Source organism: Heptranchias perlo, chromosome 6 (assembly GCF_035084215.1).
Source record: "Heptranchias perlo isolate sHepPer1 chromosome 6, sHepPer1.hap1, whole genome shotgun sequence".
Classification (NCBI taxonomy): Eukaryota; Metazoa; Chordata; class Chondrichthyes; order Hexanchiformes; family Hexanchidae; genus Heptranchias; species Heptranchias perlo.
In genome coordinates, this window is record NC_090330.1 from 10,376,761 (window position 1) to 10,396,577 (window position 19,817).

Sequence of the window (19,817 nt, forward strand, 5' to 3'; positions counted from 1 at the left end):
GAATGCTGAAAGGGGAGGGAAAGAGGTATTTGGTGGTGGGATCGCGCTGGAGGTGGCGGAAATGGCGGAGGATGGTACGTTGAATGTGGAGGCTGGTGGGGTAGAAGGTGAAGACATGGAGGACCCTATCATGGTTCTGGAAGGGAAGGGGTGAGGGCAAAAGTGCGGGAAATAGGACGGACACAGTTGAGGGCCCTGTCAACCACAGCAGAGGGGAATCCTTGGTTGAGGAAAAAAGATGTATCGGAAGCACTGGTGTGGAAGGTGGCATTGTCAGAACAAATGAGATGGAGAAACTGGGAGAAAGGAATAGAGTCCTTACAGGAAGCTGGGTGGGAGGAAGTGTAATCAAGGTAGCTGTGGGAGTCGGTGGGCTTATAATAGATATTGGTTAACAGCCAATCCCCAGAAATGGAAATGGAGATGGAGAAGTCGAGGATGGGAAGAGTTGGAGATGGACCATGTGAAGGCGAGGGAAGGGTGGAAATTGGAAGCAAAGTTGATGAAATTTTCCAGTTCAGGGCAAGAGCAGGAAACAGCTCCGATTCAGTCATCATTGTACCGCACAAAGAGGTGAGGGAGGGGACCTGAGTAGGACTGGAACAAGGAATATTCCACGTATCCCACAAAAAGGCAGGCATAGCTGGGACCCACACAGGTTCCCGTAGCAACACCGTGACTCATGAGCTGTTAATCAATTACTGAGACAGGCTAACAAATTGCTTATTTCGTCTTTGAAGAAACAATGTCAAATCCTCACAACATTTTAAGCACCATTGTTTTTAAACTTGCTTATTGGAAGCATTTTCTCGCTTAGCTGTCATACCAAAATACTTTATTTTGACATTTACAGTGGTTCAGGTGCTTTGAGATTAATCTTCATATTTTCTGTGGTTCATAATTGGAATGCTGTTGATGTTTGAGATCTTGTGACAATATCAAATGTCTACTTCCCGCAATCATAGGAAAGGTTATTGATCCAGCAACCAGCGGGGGACGAAATCCCTGTTTATACTCAAATCATTTGAACATTTCAATTACATTTCTCCATTAACATTCTCTGCTCCTGTGCATATAGCCCCAATTTTAGTTTCTCATAACCGTATGCTCTCATCCCTAGCATCATTCTAACAAATTTATCTTCTATCTTGCTTCTTTTCCATGGCTCAGATAAATAATCTTTCTATAATGGAGTTCCCAGAACGGCGTACAATACTGAATTGGTGGTACTCAATGCAATCTTGGGTATTTCTTTTTAAAAAAAGGATTTGTTGTTAGCTGTAACATAATATCACTCATTGACTAGCTGAAAAAATGGTGTGGTGTATTGTAAGGTTTTGACACGAGGATAAATCGAGTAACCTATACATTGATTCCTTTCTTTACATCTTATTTTTGCAGTGTATAAGAACACAAAACTTGCCAACACATATCTGAAGTCGGCCAGTGAAAATTCTATACGTGACTATATTACCTATAATAATGACCACATTTGGCCACTTTTCACTCATCTGGATTCAGCTGTAAAAGGTGCATATCAGTACCCATCGGCCTGTGGAAAAAAGCCTGAAGACTTATTTCAGGTAAAATGTCCAGTTTTTATAATTGAAACTCCACATACAATTCAGCAAACCTTTTCCATCGTTATCCTTCAGGCACTGGTCTGAGACCAGCATCTCTAGTACGTAGTTTGCCGCCAGCAGACTCTCGTTATATTACTGACTGCGTTTTGCAGGGCTCACGGAGCTTGGTGACAGAGATCACTGTGCATACACGCAGTGCTCCTAGATGGGTGATGATTATTGTTAAGAGGAAACAGACAGCAGCATTGTTTGTCTCCTAACATTAAAAGGATTCAACAGTGACTGATCCTAGCTTCTGCTCAGTTTCAATTTATAAGAAATTCTATATTTTATCTTTATGAATTTGGAGTTTGCACTAAGTAGTGGATTGTTTAAAAGGGGAGCCATGACTGGTCTGTTTAATTTCGGCTGAGGCGTCATTGCGGTATTGAGGGAGTGCTGCACTTTTGGACGTGCAGTCTTTCGATTGAGACATTGAACCGAAGCCCTGTCTGCGCTCTCAGGTGGACATGATCCCATGGCACTATTTTGAAGAAGAGATGGGGAGCTCTCCCTGGTGTCCTGGCCAATATTTATCCCTCAACCAACATCACTAAAACAGATTAACAGGTCATTATCACATTTCCGTTTGTGGGACCTTGCTGTGCGCAAATGTTTCCTACATTACAACAGTGATTGCACCTCAAAAAAAAAATTACTTCATTGGCTGTAAAGCAATTTGGGATGTCCCAAGGTTGTGAAAGGCGCTATATAAATGCAAGCTCTTTCTTACTAAGGATTTTTCACTCTGGCGGAATCCTGCTGCAGAGTCTGCAGTGCAGGCTTTATGGCCGCCTCATGGCTGTGCTCCTGACCCTGGACAGTTGTCTGGAGTGACGCTCCTTTGGATATTTTTGTGGGGGGCTCCTGGTGTGCTGCTCTAACAGCACCCCTACTGCTGATCATTCCCTCGGCAGGCCCACTGATATATATATGTGTGTGTGTGTGTGTGTGATCATTCCCTCGGCAGGCCCACTGATGTGTGTGTGTGTGATTTGTCCCTCGGCAGGCCCACTGATCTGAGAGCAGACTTCAGGGCAGCAACGAGGTCTGTGAAGCCCTGCCTCGGGGTTCTTTCCATCTGAACCTCAAGCATGTTGAAGTTGGGCAAAGAGAGCCCTTTAGGGAGCCCAGGGGCCTCTGATCCAGCAGTGTCCTTTCTCTCTACTAATGCTAACAAACTTTTATCTCTTCAGCGTTTTCTGCTTTTTACTGCAGATTTCCAGCACTTCCTTTTTTTTTATTTCAAGAATACAGGGAAGTAGAGCTTAAAAAGAAAGGATCTGTAGACAAAGAGTACATTTTTTAAAAATTGATTGCTTTCTGTATTCTTCTCCTTGGATCAGAGAAGGGAGACATTAAATAGACATGTTCAAAATTATGAGGGGTTTTGATAGATAGGGAGAGATTGTTTCCACTTGCAGGAAGGGTAGGTAAACAGAGAACACATATTTAAGTGAATTGGCAAAAGAACCAGGGGGGAGATAAAGAGAACATTTTTTTTTTACACAGCGAGTTGTTATGATCTGGAATGCATTGCCTGAGAGGGTGGTGGAAGCACATTCAATAGGGAATTGGATAAATACTAGAAAAGGAAAAATTTGCAGGGCTCTATGGAGAAAGAGCAGGGGAGTGGAACTAATTGGATAGCTCTTTCAAAGAGCCGACACAGGCACGATGGGCCAAATGGCCTCCTGCACTGTGTGATTCTATGATTATGGATTTGATTGTGGGGGTCTGATTGGTCAGTGGTGTCATGTGGTTATCGTGACTCAAAGAACAATGATGTAGAAATGTTAAAGCTATACAGAATTGTATTCATGTGGGCACAAGTTTTTTTTATTTAAAATGTATATGCGTACTGTATGAAAACAAAAATGCCAGAAATCTGAAATTAAAACAGAAGAGCTTGGAAATGCACAATAGGGTATTAGTCGCAGCTGAACTGTTAACCTATGTCTCCTGAGTTGCTGACCGACCTATTGTGTGCATTTCCTGTCAAGTTTTTCCATTTTAAGTTACTCCTCCCAACATTTATAATGGAAACTGCTTAAGTAAACTTGACCTGCTTTAATTACACCTTTTCCCCAGGTGAGGTGCTGCAACGCCACTTATGGCAGGAGGGTGTAATTACAGCATGTCACGTTCTCACAGGCAGCTTCCAATATAAATGTGCACATAGGAATTTGTAATAGAATTAAGAGCAGAATGTATGACTTCAAAATGGGAAGAGAATTACATGCAGCGCAGCCTTGCCCAAGCAACCCCTCTCTTCTAATAAATTAAATGGTACAATTCACAGTAGAGACAAATTAGGCCAACGATTGAATGTCAACGTGGATCGCTCTTACAAAGAGCCAGCATGGGCCGAATGGCCTCCTGTGCTGTAATTATTCTATGATAATCTTGCTTCACCTCAAGACTGTGCTTGGCCTTGACTCCCCATGTGCAGTGCCATGGGATATATATTTATTGATTGAATGTCAATACAAAGTGCATTCTCAATCATTGGCCTAAATCATCTCCACTGAGACATTCATTTTAAAGTGTCACTTTAACTTTACAGGTTTTCGATCCACTGAATTCAGAAGAAATGCTGCCTCTTATTTCTGCAATTAACTGCATTAGCAAAGTGACAAGAAATGACATTGTTACGGCGTTTGATCTTTCATCATTTAAAACAGCTTGTGACTTAGGAGGTAGGAACGTTTTTTAAATTTAATTTTACTTTTTCTTAACTAATGGAACTTTGTAAGCTGGTAACTTTTTCTTACCCCCCACAAGTGACTGATTTTGTTGTACAGTAGTCTCAATGAGCTCATCAGCAGTAAAACGCTGATAGGAAAGTAAAATGTGGTGTGTGAGCTTCAATCTCAGTGGTGTAATTTTTTTTGTTGTTGTGCTCTGGACGTGTGAGCTGCTTGCAAGGCTAACATTTATTGCCTATCCCTAGTTGCCCTGAAAAAGTGGTGGTGGGCCTTCTCGAATCCCTGGGGTCCGTGTGATGGTTTACATGATCAGAGACAGAATAAGACAGTTTCTACTTTTGAAATTTGACCACCTTTATTTTGCTCTGAGAATATATTTTACTTATTATTAATCCCATGTGTAATATTTCCATTCCTATGCATCGTCCTTGAGGCCTCTGTGATATACTGGGGGCTCAAGGAGTTCTCCATTTCCAGCATCAAGGCCATCTGCTGAGCTGCACAGTGCACACGGTAGAAACTTGAGCGTGGGACCAGGAATGAAAATTTGAATAGATAGAAGCTGGGTGGGGAGGTGATCGTTTGAGGAAATTAATCTGAGGAGGGCTATGGGAATATTGAGGGGGAAGCTGCATTGTTTGAGGGTTAGTTTCGAGGAGGAGTTGGGAGGAATGGCCATTAAGAAACTATAGGTTGGTGAAAGTAATGGTGGTCAAGCAGAAGGCCTCAATTTTGCTGTTTGAACCAGGCTACAAAGAATAGTGGAGAACTCTGATTGTGGTTGACTTGCTCAGAGATGTGGACTGAGCCCTATTTCATATTAAAGAGTTTTTGTCTGACCTGATTGTCCTCCCTAATTTGAACACATTCAGCCAAACCATACACTGCCTTTCCAAATGCAAATCGAAAGGTTGGTAGTAAGATGAATTTTCTGTATAAATGCAAGGGCAGCAAAGAGATACCAAGGAAATTAAGTCTATTCCTTCAGTCTGTTTTGATATCAACGTGTTTATTGATGTTAGTAATTGTGACCAAAATGGCTCTTTTGTTGCAGGATGTACTGGAGCTTTAGCATATGAAATGGCAAATGCATATCAAGATATGACTCTCACAGTATTTGATCTGCCACAAGTGTTGGCAAAGGTTAAGTACTTCCAGCCACAAGGTCAAAATCTGAGTCGAATTTCTTTCAGAGAAGGTAACTCATAACGACACTTACTTGGGTTTCTTTTACTGTTGGTTCAGATTTTTATCCTCATAATTAACTTGCATCTTACGATTAAATCAGCTGTTGCAAACGAAACCTTTAATATAAGATTTAGCAAACTGAATTGAAGAAGGTTGTAATTCAAGTAATTGAACAAGGTTTTAGCAGAGGCCATCTTCTGTACTGCACCTCTTCCAGCAGCACATTCAGGTGTTCTTGAATGAAGGAGGCAGTTCTCCCAGTTGAAGCTGCCATTTTCTTAACTACAACAGCGGACTTGAGGAAAAATTAAACAGCAATTTTAAACACAGCAGCCCTTTAAGATCTGCTGTGCTCCTTATTCTTGTCACAGCGTTCCCTGTGCACAGGGACAACATACATGTGAAGCATATTTAAATTAAATGGATCGACAGGTCACTCCATCATCTTGGGAGTGCCATGATCATATCTTTTTCCCTGTGACTGAGAAATCTGTCCTTTTGATTTCTCTATAATAAAGAACTGGCTAGGAGGAGGAAGAAAAGAAAGTCTTGTATTAATATAGTGCCTTAACAAATCATTCAAATGTCCTAAAGTGTTTCACTCAGTGAATTACTTAGAAATGCAGTGACTGTTGTTAGCTAGACAAACGTGTCAGTCAGTTCTCACCTAGCAATATCCTGCAAACTGACTGAATGAATGACCAGTTAATCTGTTTTTGGTTGTATTGGTTGAGGAATAAATGTTGACCAGGAGACAAGAAGATTTCCCTGCCCTTCGAATAATACTAAGATCTTTTAAATATCCACTTGAACCAGGCAGGTGAGCTTCAGTTAACATCTCTTCCAAAGGACAGTACCTCTAACAATGCAACACTTGCTTAGTACCGCACTGGATCGTCCGCCTAGGTTATATGCTTAAGTCCTGGAGCGGAAATCTAGGGTTGGACTGCATAATTGCAGCTTGGGAGAAACTAGAAGAAAGTTCAGAGGATTACTGACCATAGTAGTAATAGTAAAATAAAGAGTAGAAAGATTGTGCTGGAGAAAGATGGGAAGCTGGAGATGAAAGAAGGATCTTCTGTCCTGCTCAGGGTGTGTAAGAGAGGTGTTAGAAGACCCTCACCAGAAAGTATTCAAGTTCTAATGATTACATTTTTATTCACTAATTTTCTCACCACTCTCATTGCCGGGGTGCAGTTAGTGACGCAGGTCCTTACCCAAGTGATCGTTTTTGATGTGTGTGTGTTAGACAGTGAGTGTTGGCAGACCATTCAACTATGGGTAAGTAATCAGAGCCAAGGCCAGTGCTTCCTACATCTGACATTAACAGACTTGAACTTTCCAGCGAGGACCACTGGATAGTGATCAGGTCCAGGAATCCTGATTTGCTTTTCTCTTCCTTACCCCAGGGATGCTGAGGCCAGTTGTAGCCCTCAACTGTAAGACCACTTTTAATAATTGCAATGTAGTCGGTTTTCTTTTTGAGTAAGATCTAAAACTTAAATTTCAAGAGCCCAATTTTGATATGACCATGAGTAGAGTGTACTAGCTCCTGATCAGCACTCAAATCAAGCCCGCACCACATCGCCACCCAGAGCACAGTCTCATAAAAGATCCATATTTACAGATAGGACCCAATAAACTAACCTAATGTGTGCCTTTTTCTTCAGATTTGAAGGATGTTAGATTTTAAATAGTGTGTTATTATCACATAGATTTTTAGATTTGACCATTTCAGGCAGATAAGTGATGTAAATGTAAAAACTATATATATGCCAAATGCCACCAGAAATGTTACCGAATCTAGCCACAGTCTAAACTGCACCAAGAACTGACAGTTCTCCTAAGGTATAATGTTACAAAGGTTTTTTTTGTCCCACTTGTTAGCAGGGGGAGGGGGAGGTTGTAGGTATGCTGAGTAAACTACAATTTCAATATTCTGTTTTCTCCCCCTCCCTCAAAAAGGAGACTTCTTCAGAGATGTCCTACCAGAGGCAGAACTTTATATTCTCTCAAACATTCTGCATTTCTGGAAGGAAGACAAGGTTAATCTCATATTAAGCAGACTCTCTCAGTCGTGCAAACCAGGTAATAGAACCCTCTTGCATCTCCTTCCGCGTAAGATGTCTTTTTTCTTTCTTTTTTTCTTCTCCTTCCAGGGAAAATGCTTTGCTTCCATTTGGCTTTTTTATAAAACAGTTGGGGGTAATTTTAACTTAGGGCAATATCGAATGAGCTGCCCGTTATAACACCCTCCTCCCCTGACCCGTTATACCCCCCGGCCCAATTTTTCTTTCCATTGAAGTCAACGGAGCGGAAAACCGGACAGAGTGTAAATTGGACGGCCAATTCGATAGTGCCCATTTTACACTTTCGCCCAAAGTTGAAATTACTCGAGATGGAAAAATGACTTCCCAGAGGTTGCACTGTGAGCAACATTTTAAATAGAGATTGTCCATTTTCTAGCAGGATTGTTTGAGATGAACTGAAAAGCTAAAGAGCCGACTGATTGGTCTGACAGAATATTCGCTGCTTTAAATGTTTCCATCTCTTTTTTTACTGTTTTAATTGCATGATGTTTATGCAGCATGTTTCCTTTGTTTCCTGTACATTTGTGATGAGTTTGGTTTCTTGTTTGAAGAGCTTTTGTCCAGCATGCATTTCTTCTTTTGAGGAATAACCTTTTCATCATCAGTGAAGTTTCTGTTCTTCATTTTCGAGCTATTGTCTCCCAAATGGCCATTTTTGTGTCACTTGCATACATTTCCCTCCAGTTGTGATTAATTTCTGATATCGTTACTCTTATCACAACTTTTGTACAAGCTTTCCCAAGTACTGGACCAGCAAGACCATGTCACTCGCAATTCAAGGATTCCAGTGCACAGCTCTCTGGAGCAATTTGAACATCTCTCTTGATCTCTGTTTCACTGCTTTGATGAAGCTTCCAATGAAGGCAGCTGATGATAGATTGGGAGCGTGAGTAGCTAATTGAGAAAATATTAAAAAGGTGCTGATATAAATACAAAGAAAAAATGTGAGTGTGTGTAGGAAACAGATCAGATAAGTGATTTTAGGAGATTGTAGATGGCAGGCAATTTTTTTTTTAAAAAGGTTAAAGCATTTGTAGGCATTTAGCTAAATGTTGGTGTAATGGTTTCTGGATGTGTATCTTGGTGCAAACCGAGAATCTGTTCTGATAAGTGGCAAATATACTTAATTTTTAAAAAAGAGGTTTTTTGAAAGACTTGAGACAGTGGAAATGGAATATAGCAAATATCTGAAGTATTGAGATCTCAAAAATTGGAAGGGGAAAATGAATGGAATGAATGGCCAAGAATTTATAGAAAGATGAAAGAAAAGGGGAAAAATTGAATGTGAGAAAAAACAGAAATCAAATGGATGCACTCTGATATCATTTGAATCGATATTATGTTCCTGGAAACACAATGTAGTCTTCTAAGCACGCTGCTTATAATATAAAAATAAATTTTAGCATTATTGGCTCCTGTTCTTCTTAGAAAAAAACTTGTTTTGACTCCAAATCTCTACGGATCTAAGACTTTCCAGGAAGTTCTACTTTCTGCCAATTGCAGACTGGAAGTTGGATCATTGTTGTGATGTGGCTCTATCCATGTAATGTGTTCATCTAATATTTAGACATTCCATTCCAAATCTAGGACATTTATTCTGGGATAAAAACAGAAAATGCTGGAAACACTCAGCAGATCAGGCAGCATCTGTGAAGAGAGAAACAGAATTAATGTTTCAGGTCGATGACCTTTTCATTAGAACTGGAAGAAGTTAGAGATTTAACAGTTTTTAAGCAAACCCAGGGAAAAGGGTGGTGGGGGTTATTCTGGAGTTATGTTCAAAATGGGTAGTGCGTTTGATTTTTTTTTTAAAAGTTAAACTACTATCCTTTCAAAGTATGTTCCCAACTTGTTAAAAAGAAAGCGCAGAATGGGAAAGGTTATTCAGCCCATCAAACCTGTTCCTTCTACAGTTTGCTCTATCATGGGCTCTACCCTGGAGAAGATTCTGCCCGGGTAATCCCTACCTGCCCTCAACTAACTTAAATTGAACAGACCTCTAAAATGTAACCTCACTTCTTACATTATACTTCCTATCCCAGTTGTTTTCCTTGACATGGTATTTTCATTGTCCAAAAAGCTCAGTGATCATTATATTCCACACAGTATTCAGTAATCTCTATCTCTACTTACTGTAACCCACAATTCTGTTTCAAACCAGATATTCATCTAGTTCTTTCTTTTTATAGATGTTAATCGTCACAGCAATAACTACTTTATCAGGGATTCTCGGCTCTAATTTCGCACCCGCGATCGGGTGCGTTCGTGGCGGGGGGGGGGCTGCGAAAATCGGGGATTCCCGGGGCGGGTCTGGAGCCCAGCTCCAACCCGCCCACTTCCGGGTTTCCCACTGACGCGCTCACAAGCCGGCGGGGTGCCACTTAAAGTACTTGAACAGGTACTTCAGGCTGTTTACAGACCTGATTGACCTGTTATTTTAGCAGGGATGGGATTTTGCAATTGACTGAGACTGTTTCCCGTACTGGGGGAAACATTCCCAGTTCAAATGGACGTGTGGCAGCTGCAAAGGTCCATTTGACAGGTGGGGGGGGGTGGGGAGACCCTCACTCATCGCAGGAGGCCACTCTGTCACTTTGGACAAAGTTTGGCCTCCACTACCCTCCTCCTCACAAGAAAATTCACAAACTTGCACACTTACCCTGGTGTCCAGACACATTTACCCACCTTGCGGACCCCCTCAGATATACATCTTCAGAATGGGGGCCGCCGTAGCTGCAGTCATGACCTCCTCGGAGGGCGAACAGCATCACCAGCCACGCCGTCCACCTCTGACAGGTGGAGCTCCACAACAGTGCTGTGACACACCCACCTGCACAGCAGGAGGGTGGGCAACCCCGCAGAGAGAAATGTGTCGCAGAGGGCACTACCCTCGCCACAGGGTCCACAGACCAAGGCTCAGCTTCCTGGACCTCTCTCAGCAGCAGTACACACAGAGGCTCAGAGTCACTCGACATGTAGCCGTGGACATCTGCAGCCTCCTTCATGCCAAGCTGCTCCCGGCTGGCCCGAGCACCATCTTCTTACCTGTCGCTGTCAAAGTCACCACTGCCCTCAACAACTTCTCTGCATCCTTCCATGGTGCCACCGGGGACATTGCCGACGTCTCTGTCGTCTGCACAAAAGAGCCCTGAAAATACACCTACACCCACTCTGCAGTGACACAATGGGTGGCATCAGTTGTGGGTCTTCATCGTGATCCTCAGGAAAGGGCATTATTGCACAAACCAGACAAGATTCGCAAAGACGTGGCAGTAGTGGTGACAATATAATATGTTATGTGAGTTGATCAGAAATTCAGTTATAAGTAAAAACCATGACAAACCCTCAAACACCCTTGTGCATCCCCTTCATGCTCACGACACGTTTGCCTTATGCTTCCTACTGCACATATGTGATGCATGCCCTGTGGCTGCAACACAGGTAGTGGCAGGTTGAGTGAGGCTGACCGTGAAAGAGATGCATGAGAGGGTGAGTATGAGATAGAGCCATGAGATTCTATGAGGATTGGGTTGAGTGGTAGTGGTGGGATGAGTACTGGCGAGGTGAGTAAGTGCAGGTAAGAGGAGGATGAGCTTTGAGTGGGTGTGAGGAGTGATGTGATAGAGTAGTGTTGGCAGTGCAGAAGATGATGTGGGGTGGGGGCGGTGATGTGGCAGACGGAGTGTAGGGGAATGAGTAAGTGTACTCACTTTGGCTGACCTACTTAGGTCATTGAAGCGCCTCCTTCACTGTATGCAGGTGGGCGATATGTTGGTGGTGCTGGTGACCTCTGCTACCTCGAGCCAGGCCTTGGTGGCAGAGGCAGGCTGCTTCCTCCCGCCCGCCGGGGGGAAGATCTCTGTCCTCCCCCTCCTCACTCCATCCAATAATACCTGGAGTGAGGCATCATTAAACCTGGGAGCAGCCTTCCCCCTGGGCTGCTCCATGCTGTAATTTTTCCCACTTCCTGCAGCATCAGTCAGTGGAAGACTGCCCCTTTAAATAGGGCTCCTCCAGCTGACAGACCTTACTGCGCATGCGCAGCCCGCCCGCCGCGCAGATCAGCAGCGGGAAACCTGCAAGCACAGGTAAGTGGCTCCAATTAGCCTGCGATGGCGTGCGGAGCACACTGATTTCACCGGGCGCGTTACCCACGCGCCCAGTCGACCCCCCCCACTGCAAACCCGCCGCCATGCTAATATCGGGCCCTCTATTTCTCAGCCATGACCCAGCGGGAAAATGTTTTATTTTCCGTTCTTTGTTTTTGCTGCTTAATTTGTGACTTTTCAAATAATACATCAAGTTTCAGAAAAGTTTCTTTGCATGCAAAATATTTTGCTTTGCTTATTGCAGAATGTTACCTGTTGTTTGTTTTTACTGATTGAATTGTTCTGGAATTTTTAGGATGCGGCCTTCTGCTGGCTGAGCTTGTGCTCTATGACCGGAAGACCAAGCCCAGCAGAGCTGTGCTGCAGTCCCTCAACATGCTCATGGAAAATGAAGGGAAAGAGAGGAGTGGGTCAGAGTACAGGAAGCTCTTGCACAAACACGGCTTCACAAATGTAGAGATCAAGCACACAGGAAATTTTCTGGATGCCATTTTGTGCATAAAGCAATAGAAAAACGTAGAAAATTTCTAACTGAATATTGAAAATTACTAATAAATGTTGGTCTTTTTCTTAAAGTGAAGGGCAAAATGTGTTTGGTACATGTGAGCACGTGTCCAATGGAGGTGGACAGTTATGTTTCACTTGGTTAAAATCCATGGCAAAATTATAGATTCTGTAAAATTAACTTGATATTAAATGATTGCTTCATGTTTAAAATATATTTTTTAAATCGTAGCATTGAATTGTATGCATAAAAAAATGCACATGAAACTTGAATATATTTATTCTGCTACTGAAGGAGACCCATGTAAATCACTTATCAACTTGAGTTGTACAGAGTTCTGCATTCGTGGTTTTTGTAGCATTAGCTTGGCTCAGGTGGTAGCACTTTTGCCTCTGCATCAGAAGGTTTCAGACGATAGTGTAAACTAGGCTGAGACTCCAGTGAAAGAGTGCTTCATTATAGGAAGTGTTTATCTTTTGGATGTGGCATTAAACAGTGATCCTTCCTACTGGCTGAGGTGGACATTAAAGCTGTAATGGAAAGGCAGTAGGATTGGTATCCTGAAAGGATCAGATCAAGGGCCGTCTTTATTCGAATACATGTACGAAATCTGATTCACTGCTGTGGGGGTGGAGTGTTAAACATATGGACTATACAGACAATAGATGCACAGGATATGTGCTTCAGACTGTTAGTCATCTCACTTGAGGGTGTTGTATAAGCTTCTCTATGGTTCTGGCAAGCAGTCCCAGCTTTCTTACTGTAATATGACCAGAATCTTTTACAACAAACTAATAATATTTATAATAATTCAGTGTTTTTAAAATTAGTGTCCACCTTTTATTTGAGCATTCTTTCCTGACTAATGGAGCATTGAGTTGCTGAACAAACTCCATTAATGTCAAAACCTCATTTAATCATGAAACATGCAATGTCATAACCTCTGCGTCATATAGATGAGATATCTTGTAAAGTACAGAGGCGATGGATTATAATTAAACACGCAGCTCATACAGAAGTTTGAATTACAGCTGTCTCAGCTGTTTCAGGCAGTTTGCCATAGGGAGATGGGTAGGAAAGTTAGGAGAGTCACTTCAGGCTGTTCCTGTCAAATCTCCAGGTGGTTGAATTTAGAGCAGCAAGTTAAAGTTAATTTGATTTTTTTTTTTCCTTTAGTCTTATGTGCTTCCTTCGTAAAACATGAAATCAGCACTACATCTGCAGATACTGCCATTTATTTAATCTATTTTTTGTGGTCATTTTTATTTGAGGCATGTTCTCCCTATCTTAATTCTGCTTGGATTCTCTGTTCTGTTGTAAAGGGAGCAGAAGGGCAGCTCGCTCCAGACCTCCATCAGTACCTCTTTGGCCAAGTGATAAAAAGTATCAGTTACCACTCAAATATCCTCTCCACTTTTCCTTCCCTTCGGCTAGGCGACTCCTAAGCTTTTATCCTCCATGCCCACGTGGTTCAGGACAGCAAATTAGCATAGTCGGAGGTTTGAACACCTCATCAAGGCACTCCATGGTGCTGAGCGTTAGTGCTGCAACATTCACGACTACATAGTGTTAGGTGTATCCCACTGTTAAATATTACATAGAGCTCCACACTGCAAGTGCCTGTTACTACAGTCACACTGAAACAGTATATCACCAAAGACGATTTCCCCCCCCCCCCCCCCCCCAAAGCGGGGTCCTTTACAAACTTGTGTGTGGGGATAGGAGATTAAGTGGTGATGGTGAACAATGTCAGGCAGAGGGAAAAGTGGTAAAAGAGGAGCAAAACAACACTGCAAAGAGTGGCAGAAGGGTCAGTAAACAGAGGACACAGATTTAAGGTAATTGGCAAAAGATCCAGAGGCGACCGGAAGAAAAAAATGTTTTATGCGGCAAGTTATGATCTGGAACGCACTGCCTGAAAGGGTGGTGGAAGCAGATTCAATAGTAACTTTCAAAAAAGGAATTAGATAAATACTTGAAGGGGAAAAATTTGCAGGACTATGGGGAAAGAGCAGGAATGTGGAACTAATTGGAAAGAGCCAGCAGAGGCGCAATGGACCGAATGGCCTGTGCTGTATCATTCTATGAGAAGAAAACCCCTTGCGAATATTGACATTTGCTCAAGGCCCACTGTTCAAAAAGGCAGGGTCAGCTGCCAAACGGAAGTCAGTGCTATTATTGCAGATTGACTTTTTTTTCCATTAGCGAAGAGCAGCAAAGGTACTATGGTAATAAGTCAACAAATACAGAAATAAAATACAGCATGCAAAATTCTCAAACACTGTACTCAACGCCCAGTCCCAGCTGGAGAAAAATCTGGTGGTGTGGGCTCCTGGCAAACTGCTCATGGACCCCCGGAGGTTGTAGACACTCAGCTTGTAAATCTATGCTGCCTAGCAACAGATCAGCACTCGGCAAAGTCAGATAACTTCAGAAAACGTGAGGGGGAAATGTACAAACTTCATACCATTTGGCATGATATGTAATATATTATTTAACTACCTGTTCTGCAGCATGGGATGTTTACTTGAATCAAATTGCTTTTTAACATCAGGAGTGGGGTTATGAAACTGTGGGCTTCCAACATACCAAGCATCTCAACAAAAGAAATACTTGGGGGGTGGAGAAGGAGAGGGAATAATAGATGTGTAATATGGGAATTTAATTAAGTCCTGAGGGAGGACAGATATTGATAGGGTGGAAACCCCAAACGCAGCAAGGACCGAACAGAAACGTTAGAAAAAACAAGTGACAAAGCATAATTTGATTTTTCTTTTTTACCCCCTCTGGCTTGTTCCTCTTTCATGAATGCTTTTGGAAACACAAGTTGACAGACTATTTGGAGGAGACATCAAATGGTACTGTACGAGGAATGTGTTACCATGGGAACTGTCACGCTCACACACGCAAAATGAAGCTAATGGGCTCAACTTCACCCCCCGAGGATTACTTGAAACCAAGATGTTAGCAAACTGATTTTTGCTGATAGCTTGTATTCAAAGGTTTTGTCTTGTGATTTGCTGTGTCTGTTACTACCAAACCACTTTTTTTTATTTGAATACTTGCAAAAGTTCTTTCATGTGACACTTGAACAACTTGCGTGTATCTTTCTGTCCCCTGCCATTTGCAGAATGTGCCAGTGATAATGTGCTTCAAAAGCCTGCTTTTGAGGTTGAACATGATCTGTGTTTAGGTTGACATGGAGACCTTGGCATTGTCATTAAGCAAGGTATTGTCTGCGTGCTGCAGGCAATGTTGCAAACAAAGTTTTTCTTTTCCTTCTGGAGGCTATATTGCTTTCTACTCTGTTGGTTTTTGTTAATCTGTCCCCTTCTCTGCAAACAGTTTCACAAAAAGGATACATTTCCAAAACCACCGTTACTGTTGGAATCTAGCCTCTGTCATAACCTTTTCTCTTGTCTCTATTTTATCTGTTACTCTGTTAGATTTTCTACCCACTTGCACTCAAACGAGTGGAAGGGTTTTGTTACTCTGCGCTCGTCCAATCCTGGCACGTGCGCATCCCTGATTTTGATCGCTTCACCATTGGCAGCCGTGCCTTCAGCTGCCTAGGCCCTAAGCTCTGGAATTCCCTCCATACCTCTCCGCCCCTCTCCTTTAAGACACTCCTTAAAACCTACCTCTTTGACCAAGCTTTTGGTCACTTGTCCTACTATTTCCTTGTAGCGTGGTGTCAAATTTTGTTTGAAAATCGCTCCTGTTAAGTGACTTGGGATGTTTTACTAGGTTAAAGGTGCAATATAAATGCAAATTGTTGTTGTACCAAGGACTGATTTCAATGAAACACACACACCATGTACTAAATTTAAATATGATAGGTGTTCCAGTTATCATGCTAGTTTGCAAAACCAATATTGGTAAATATGATTGATGTATTCCTGCACATTAATTTTTCATTTTACCCTGAACCACTTTGAATCTATAATAATGCAGTAACTGATAAAATGGTCATTTAAAACCTTATTTATGCAGTAATATTTCTCTGCCAGAAGATGGTGATGTTGTAAATAGTTCAGGTCAATAGTTAGTCTTCCTGTATTATTCACTTTCAAATATTAAAGCCTACAAATTATAACAACTACTACAACTACCACTCTCGTGTGGCAAGAGAGGCAATTACCAATGTTCAAATGACCCAAATCTGCATTGGTGAGCTCGTGTTTTTTTTAATTAATTGTCTCTTTTCTCACTAATGTTTCCAACCATCAGCTACACATGTTCAAAGGATGTGTTTATTGAGGTCGAGGAAGCAGCACAGGGTGAGGCAAAAGTAGGTGCTGACAGAGGGGAAAGGAGGAATCTGCTGACTAATGACCAAATGACTGCCATCAATAATGTCCTATATTTGGGCAGTGCACCAGCATGGTTTAAAGTGGGCAGGCATGTCCTGTTATGTCATGACAAAGGAGCCAGGGGAGAGATTAGCAGAATTTTTTTTTAAAAACACAGTGCGCTGCTATGATCTGGAATGCCCTGCCTGAAAGCAGATTCAATAGTAACTTTCATCGAGTTACATCGAAACTACAGCACAGAAACAGACCGTTCGGCCCAACTGGTCTATGCCAGCATTTAGGTTCCACACGCGCCTCCTCCCTCCCTACTTCATCTACCCCCATCAGGATACCCTGCTATTCCTTTCTCCATCATGTGCTTATCTAGCTTCCCCTTAAAATGCATCTATGCTATTTGCCTCAACTACTCCTTGTAGTAGCATATTCCACATTCTTATCACTATGGAATTCAGGAGAAACTTCTTTACCCAGTGACTATTTTATATTTATGGCCTCTAGTTTTGGACCCCCCCCCCCCCCCCCACAAGTGGAAACATTTTCTCTACATCTACCCTAGCAAACCCTTTCATTATCTTAAAGACTTATCAGTCCCAGCCTGTTCAGCTTTTCCTGATAAGGATATCTAAGTTCTGGTATCAACCTTGTGAATCGAAAGGGAATTGGATATATACCTGTAAAGGAAAAATTTGCTGGCGGGATTAGGATTTCAGAAATTAAGAGCATTTGAGTGCCTGATGCTACCACCATCTTGAAAGGACCTTTTTTGGGACCCTTATCTATATACTGCCCTTTGGTGGCATTATCCACAGACATGAGATCAACTTCCATATGTACACTGATAACATGCAGCTCTACCTCCCCAACACCTGTCTCAACTCGTCCACTATCTGTTGTGAAACTGATGGTCTAGTCTTGGATGAACCATAATTTCTTCCAGTTAAACACTGGTAAAACTGGAACTATCATCTTTAGCTCCCCCCTCGTACCCTTGCTACCGATTCCATTCCTCCCTCCCCGGCCATTGTTTCAGATCAAACCAAATTGTTTGCAATATCTGTCTCCACACTCGACCCCGATCCGAGCTTCCAGCCACATATATTCTCCATTACAAAGACTGTCTATTTTCGCCTCCACATTCGCCTTGTTGAGCGGCTGAGGCGACGGAGCAGAGGAGAGGGAACGGCCCATAAAAAGGCAGGCGTCGGAGGCCTGAGGCGGAGCCAGAGCGTGAGCATCAGGGAGAGAGAAATAAAACCCAGTGATGTCAGCACATGGGAAGGAGCTGATTAGACTTAACAAAAACAAACTTTGGTGAGTTTTTTTTTAAAAGTTTAGTTAATATAATAAATCGAGGCATGGCAGCACACCTCACTCCTGTGGAATGCACATCTTGTGCCATGTGGGAACTCCAGCACGCTTCCCGTGTCCTGGACAACCACAGGTGCAGGAAGTGTCACCAGCTGGAGGAACTTGAGCAGCAGCTGGCGTCCCTGCAGTGCCTCCCCGAGACAGATCTACGTGGATAACACGTTTCAGGAGGTGGTCTCCCCACAGTTTAAGAAACTGCAAACAGAGAGGGACTGGGTGACTGCCAGACAGACAAGGATGAGCAGAAGGGTAGTGTAGGAGTCCCCTGAGGGCCTCTCGCTCTCTAACAGTTATTCAGTTCTGAATACCGGTGAGGAAGAGGGTTCCTCTGGTAAGCGCAGCCAGAGCCAAGACCATAGCAGCACAGATGGCTCAGGTATATGGGGTGGGGGGGGGGAAGGAAGGAGAAAGGTCAAGAGAGCGATAGTGACAGGGGAGCAGACAGATGTTTCTGCAGCCACAGATGTGATTCCAGGATGGTATGTTGCCTCCCAGGTGCCAGGGTCAAGGATGTCACTGAGCGGCTGCAGAGCATTCCGGCGGGGGAGGGTGAACAGCCAGAGGTCATGGTCCATAATCGGTACCAACGACATAGAAGAGCAAGCAATGAGGTCCTGCAGGCAGATTTTAAGGAGTTAGGATAGAGATTAAGAAGCAAGACCTCAAAAAAGATAGTAATCTCTGGATTACTCCTGGTGCCATGTGCTAACGAGTACAGAAATGGACGGATAGAGCAGATAAATGCGTGGCTGGAGAGATGGTGCAGGAGGGAGGGCTTTAGATTCCTGGGACATTGGGACCAGTTCTGGGGGAGGTGGGACCTGTCCAGGCCGGACGAGTTGCACCTCAATGGAGCTGGGACCAATGTCCTCGTGGGGAGGTTCGCTAGTGCTGTGGGGTTTAAACCAATTTGGCAAGGGGATGGAAAGGAGAAATAAGGTGCACAAAGGATTGAGAGAGAAAGCTAGCACTAGAGCAAGAAACAGTATGGCAGTAGATGGGACCAGACTAAGAGAGAGAGTACAAGAAAGTCTAAGATAGGTTTACAGTGCATGTGTGTAAATGCACGAGGCATGGTAAACAAGGTTGGTGAGCTGCAGGCGCAAATAGCCACATGGGAATATGATGATGTGGCGATAACAGAGACCTGGCTCAAAAAAGGGTAGGATTGGATACTAAATATTCCTGGATACAAGGTGTTCAGGAAAGATAGGGAAGGGAAGAAAGGTGGGGGTGGGGGTGGGGTGGTAGTATTGATTAAGGAGTATATTGCCGTGCTAGAGAGAGAGAGAATATCCTTGAGGGGTCAAGGACAGAATCTATTTGGTTAGAGTTAAGAAACAATAGAGGTGCCATTACACTACTGGGTGTATTCTATAGGCCACCAACCAGTGGGAAGGAGATATAGGAGCAAATTTTGCAGGGAAATTACAGAGAGGTGCAAAAGCCATAGAGTAGTGATACCGGGGGACTTCAACTATCCTAATATAGACTGGGATAGTAATAAGGGGCATTAAAAAAAAGGGGAGGAATTTTTGAAGTGTGTTCAGGAGAACCCAATAAGGAAGGAGGTATTGCTGGACTTGGTTTGGAGGAATGAGGCGGGCCAAGTGTCAATGGGGGAACATTTAGGGAACAGCAATCATAGTATCATAAGGTTTAGAATAGCTATGGAAGAGGACATGGACCACTCAAATAAAAACACTCAATTGGAGGACGGCCAATTTCAGTGGGATGAGAACTGATCTGGCCCGGATAAATTGGAATCAAAGGTCAGCAGGCAAAACTGTAATTGAACAATGGGAAGCCTTTAAAGAAGGAGATGGTTCAGGTACAGTCTAGGTACATTCCCACAAGGGAGAAAGGTAGGGCAATTAAAGCCAGAGCTCCCTGGATGACAAAAGAGATAGAAAG

At 43.0% G+C, this 19,817-nt stretch overlaps 1 protein-coding gene across 4 annotated transcripts in view; it reads left to right on the forward strand.

The window, feature by feature from the left end:
• asmtl (acetylserotonin O-methyltransferase-like) overlaps window positions 1–12,438 on the forward strand; it is a 47,240-nt gene extending 34,802 nt beyond the window's left edge. For all 4 annotated transcript variants that reach the window (XM_067985729.1, XM_067985730.1, XM_067985731.1 and 1 more), the window contains exons 10-14: window positions 1,402–1,583; window positions 4,189–4,321; window positions 5,385–5,528; window positions 7,484–7,606; window positions 12,013–12,438. In XM_067985729.1, the coding sequence (XP_067841830.1) occupies window positions 1,402–1,583; window positions 4,189–4,321; window positions 5,385–5,528; window positions 7,484–7,606; window positions 12,013–12,227 (797 nt within the window). In that variant the 3' untranslated portion in view covers window positions 12,228–12,438. The remainder of the gene's footprint in view (window positions 1–1,401; window positions 1,584–4,188; window positions 4,322–5,384; window positions 5,529–7,483; window positions 7,607–12,012) is intronic.
• Window positions 12,439–19,817: the final 7,379 nt, after the last annotated feature.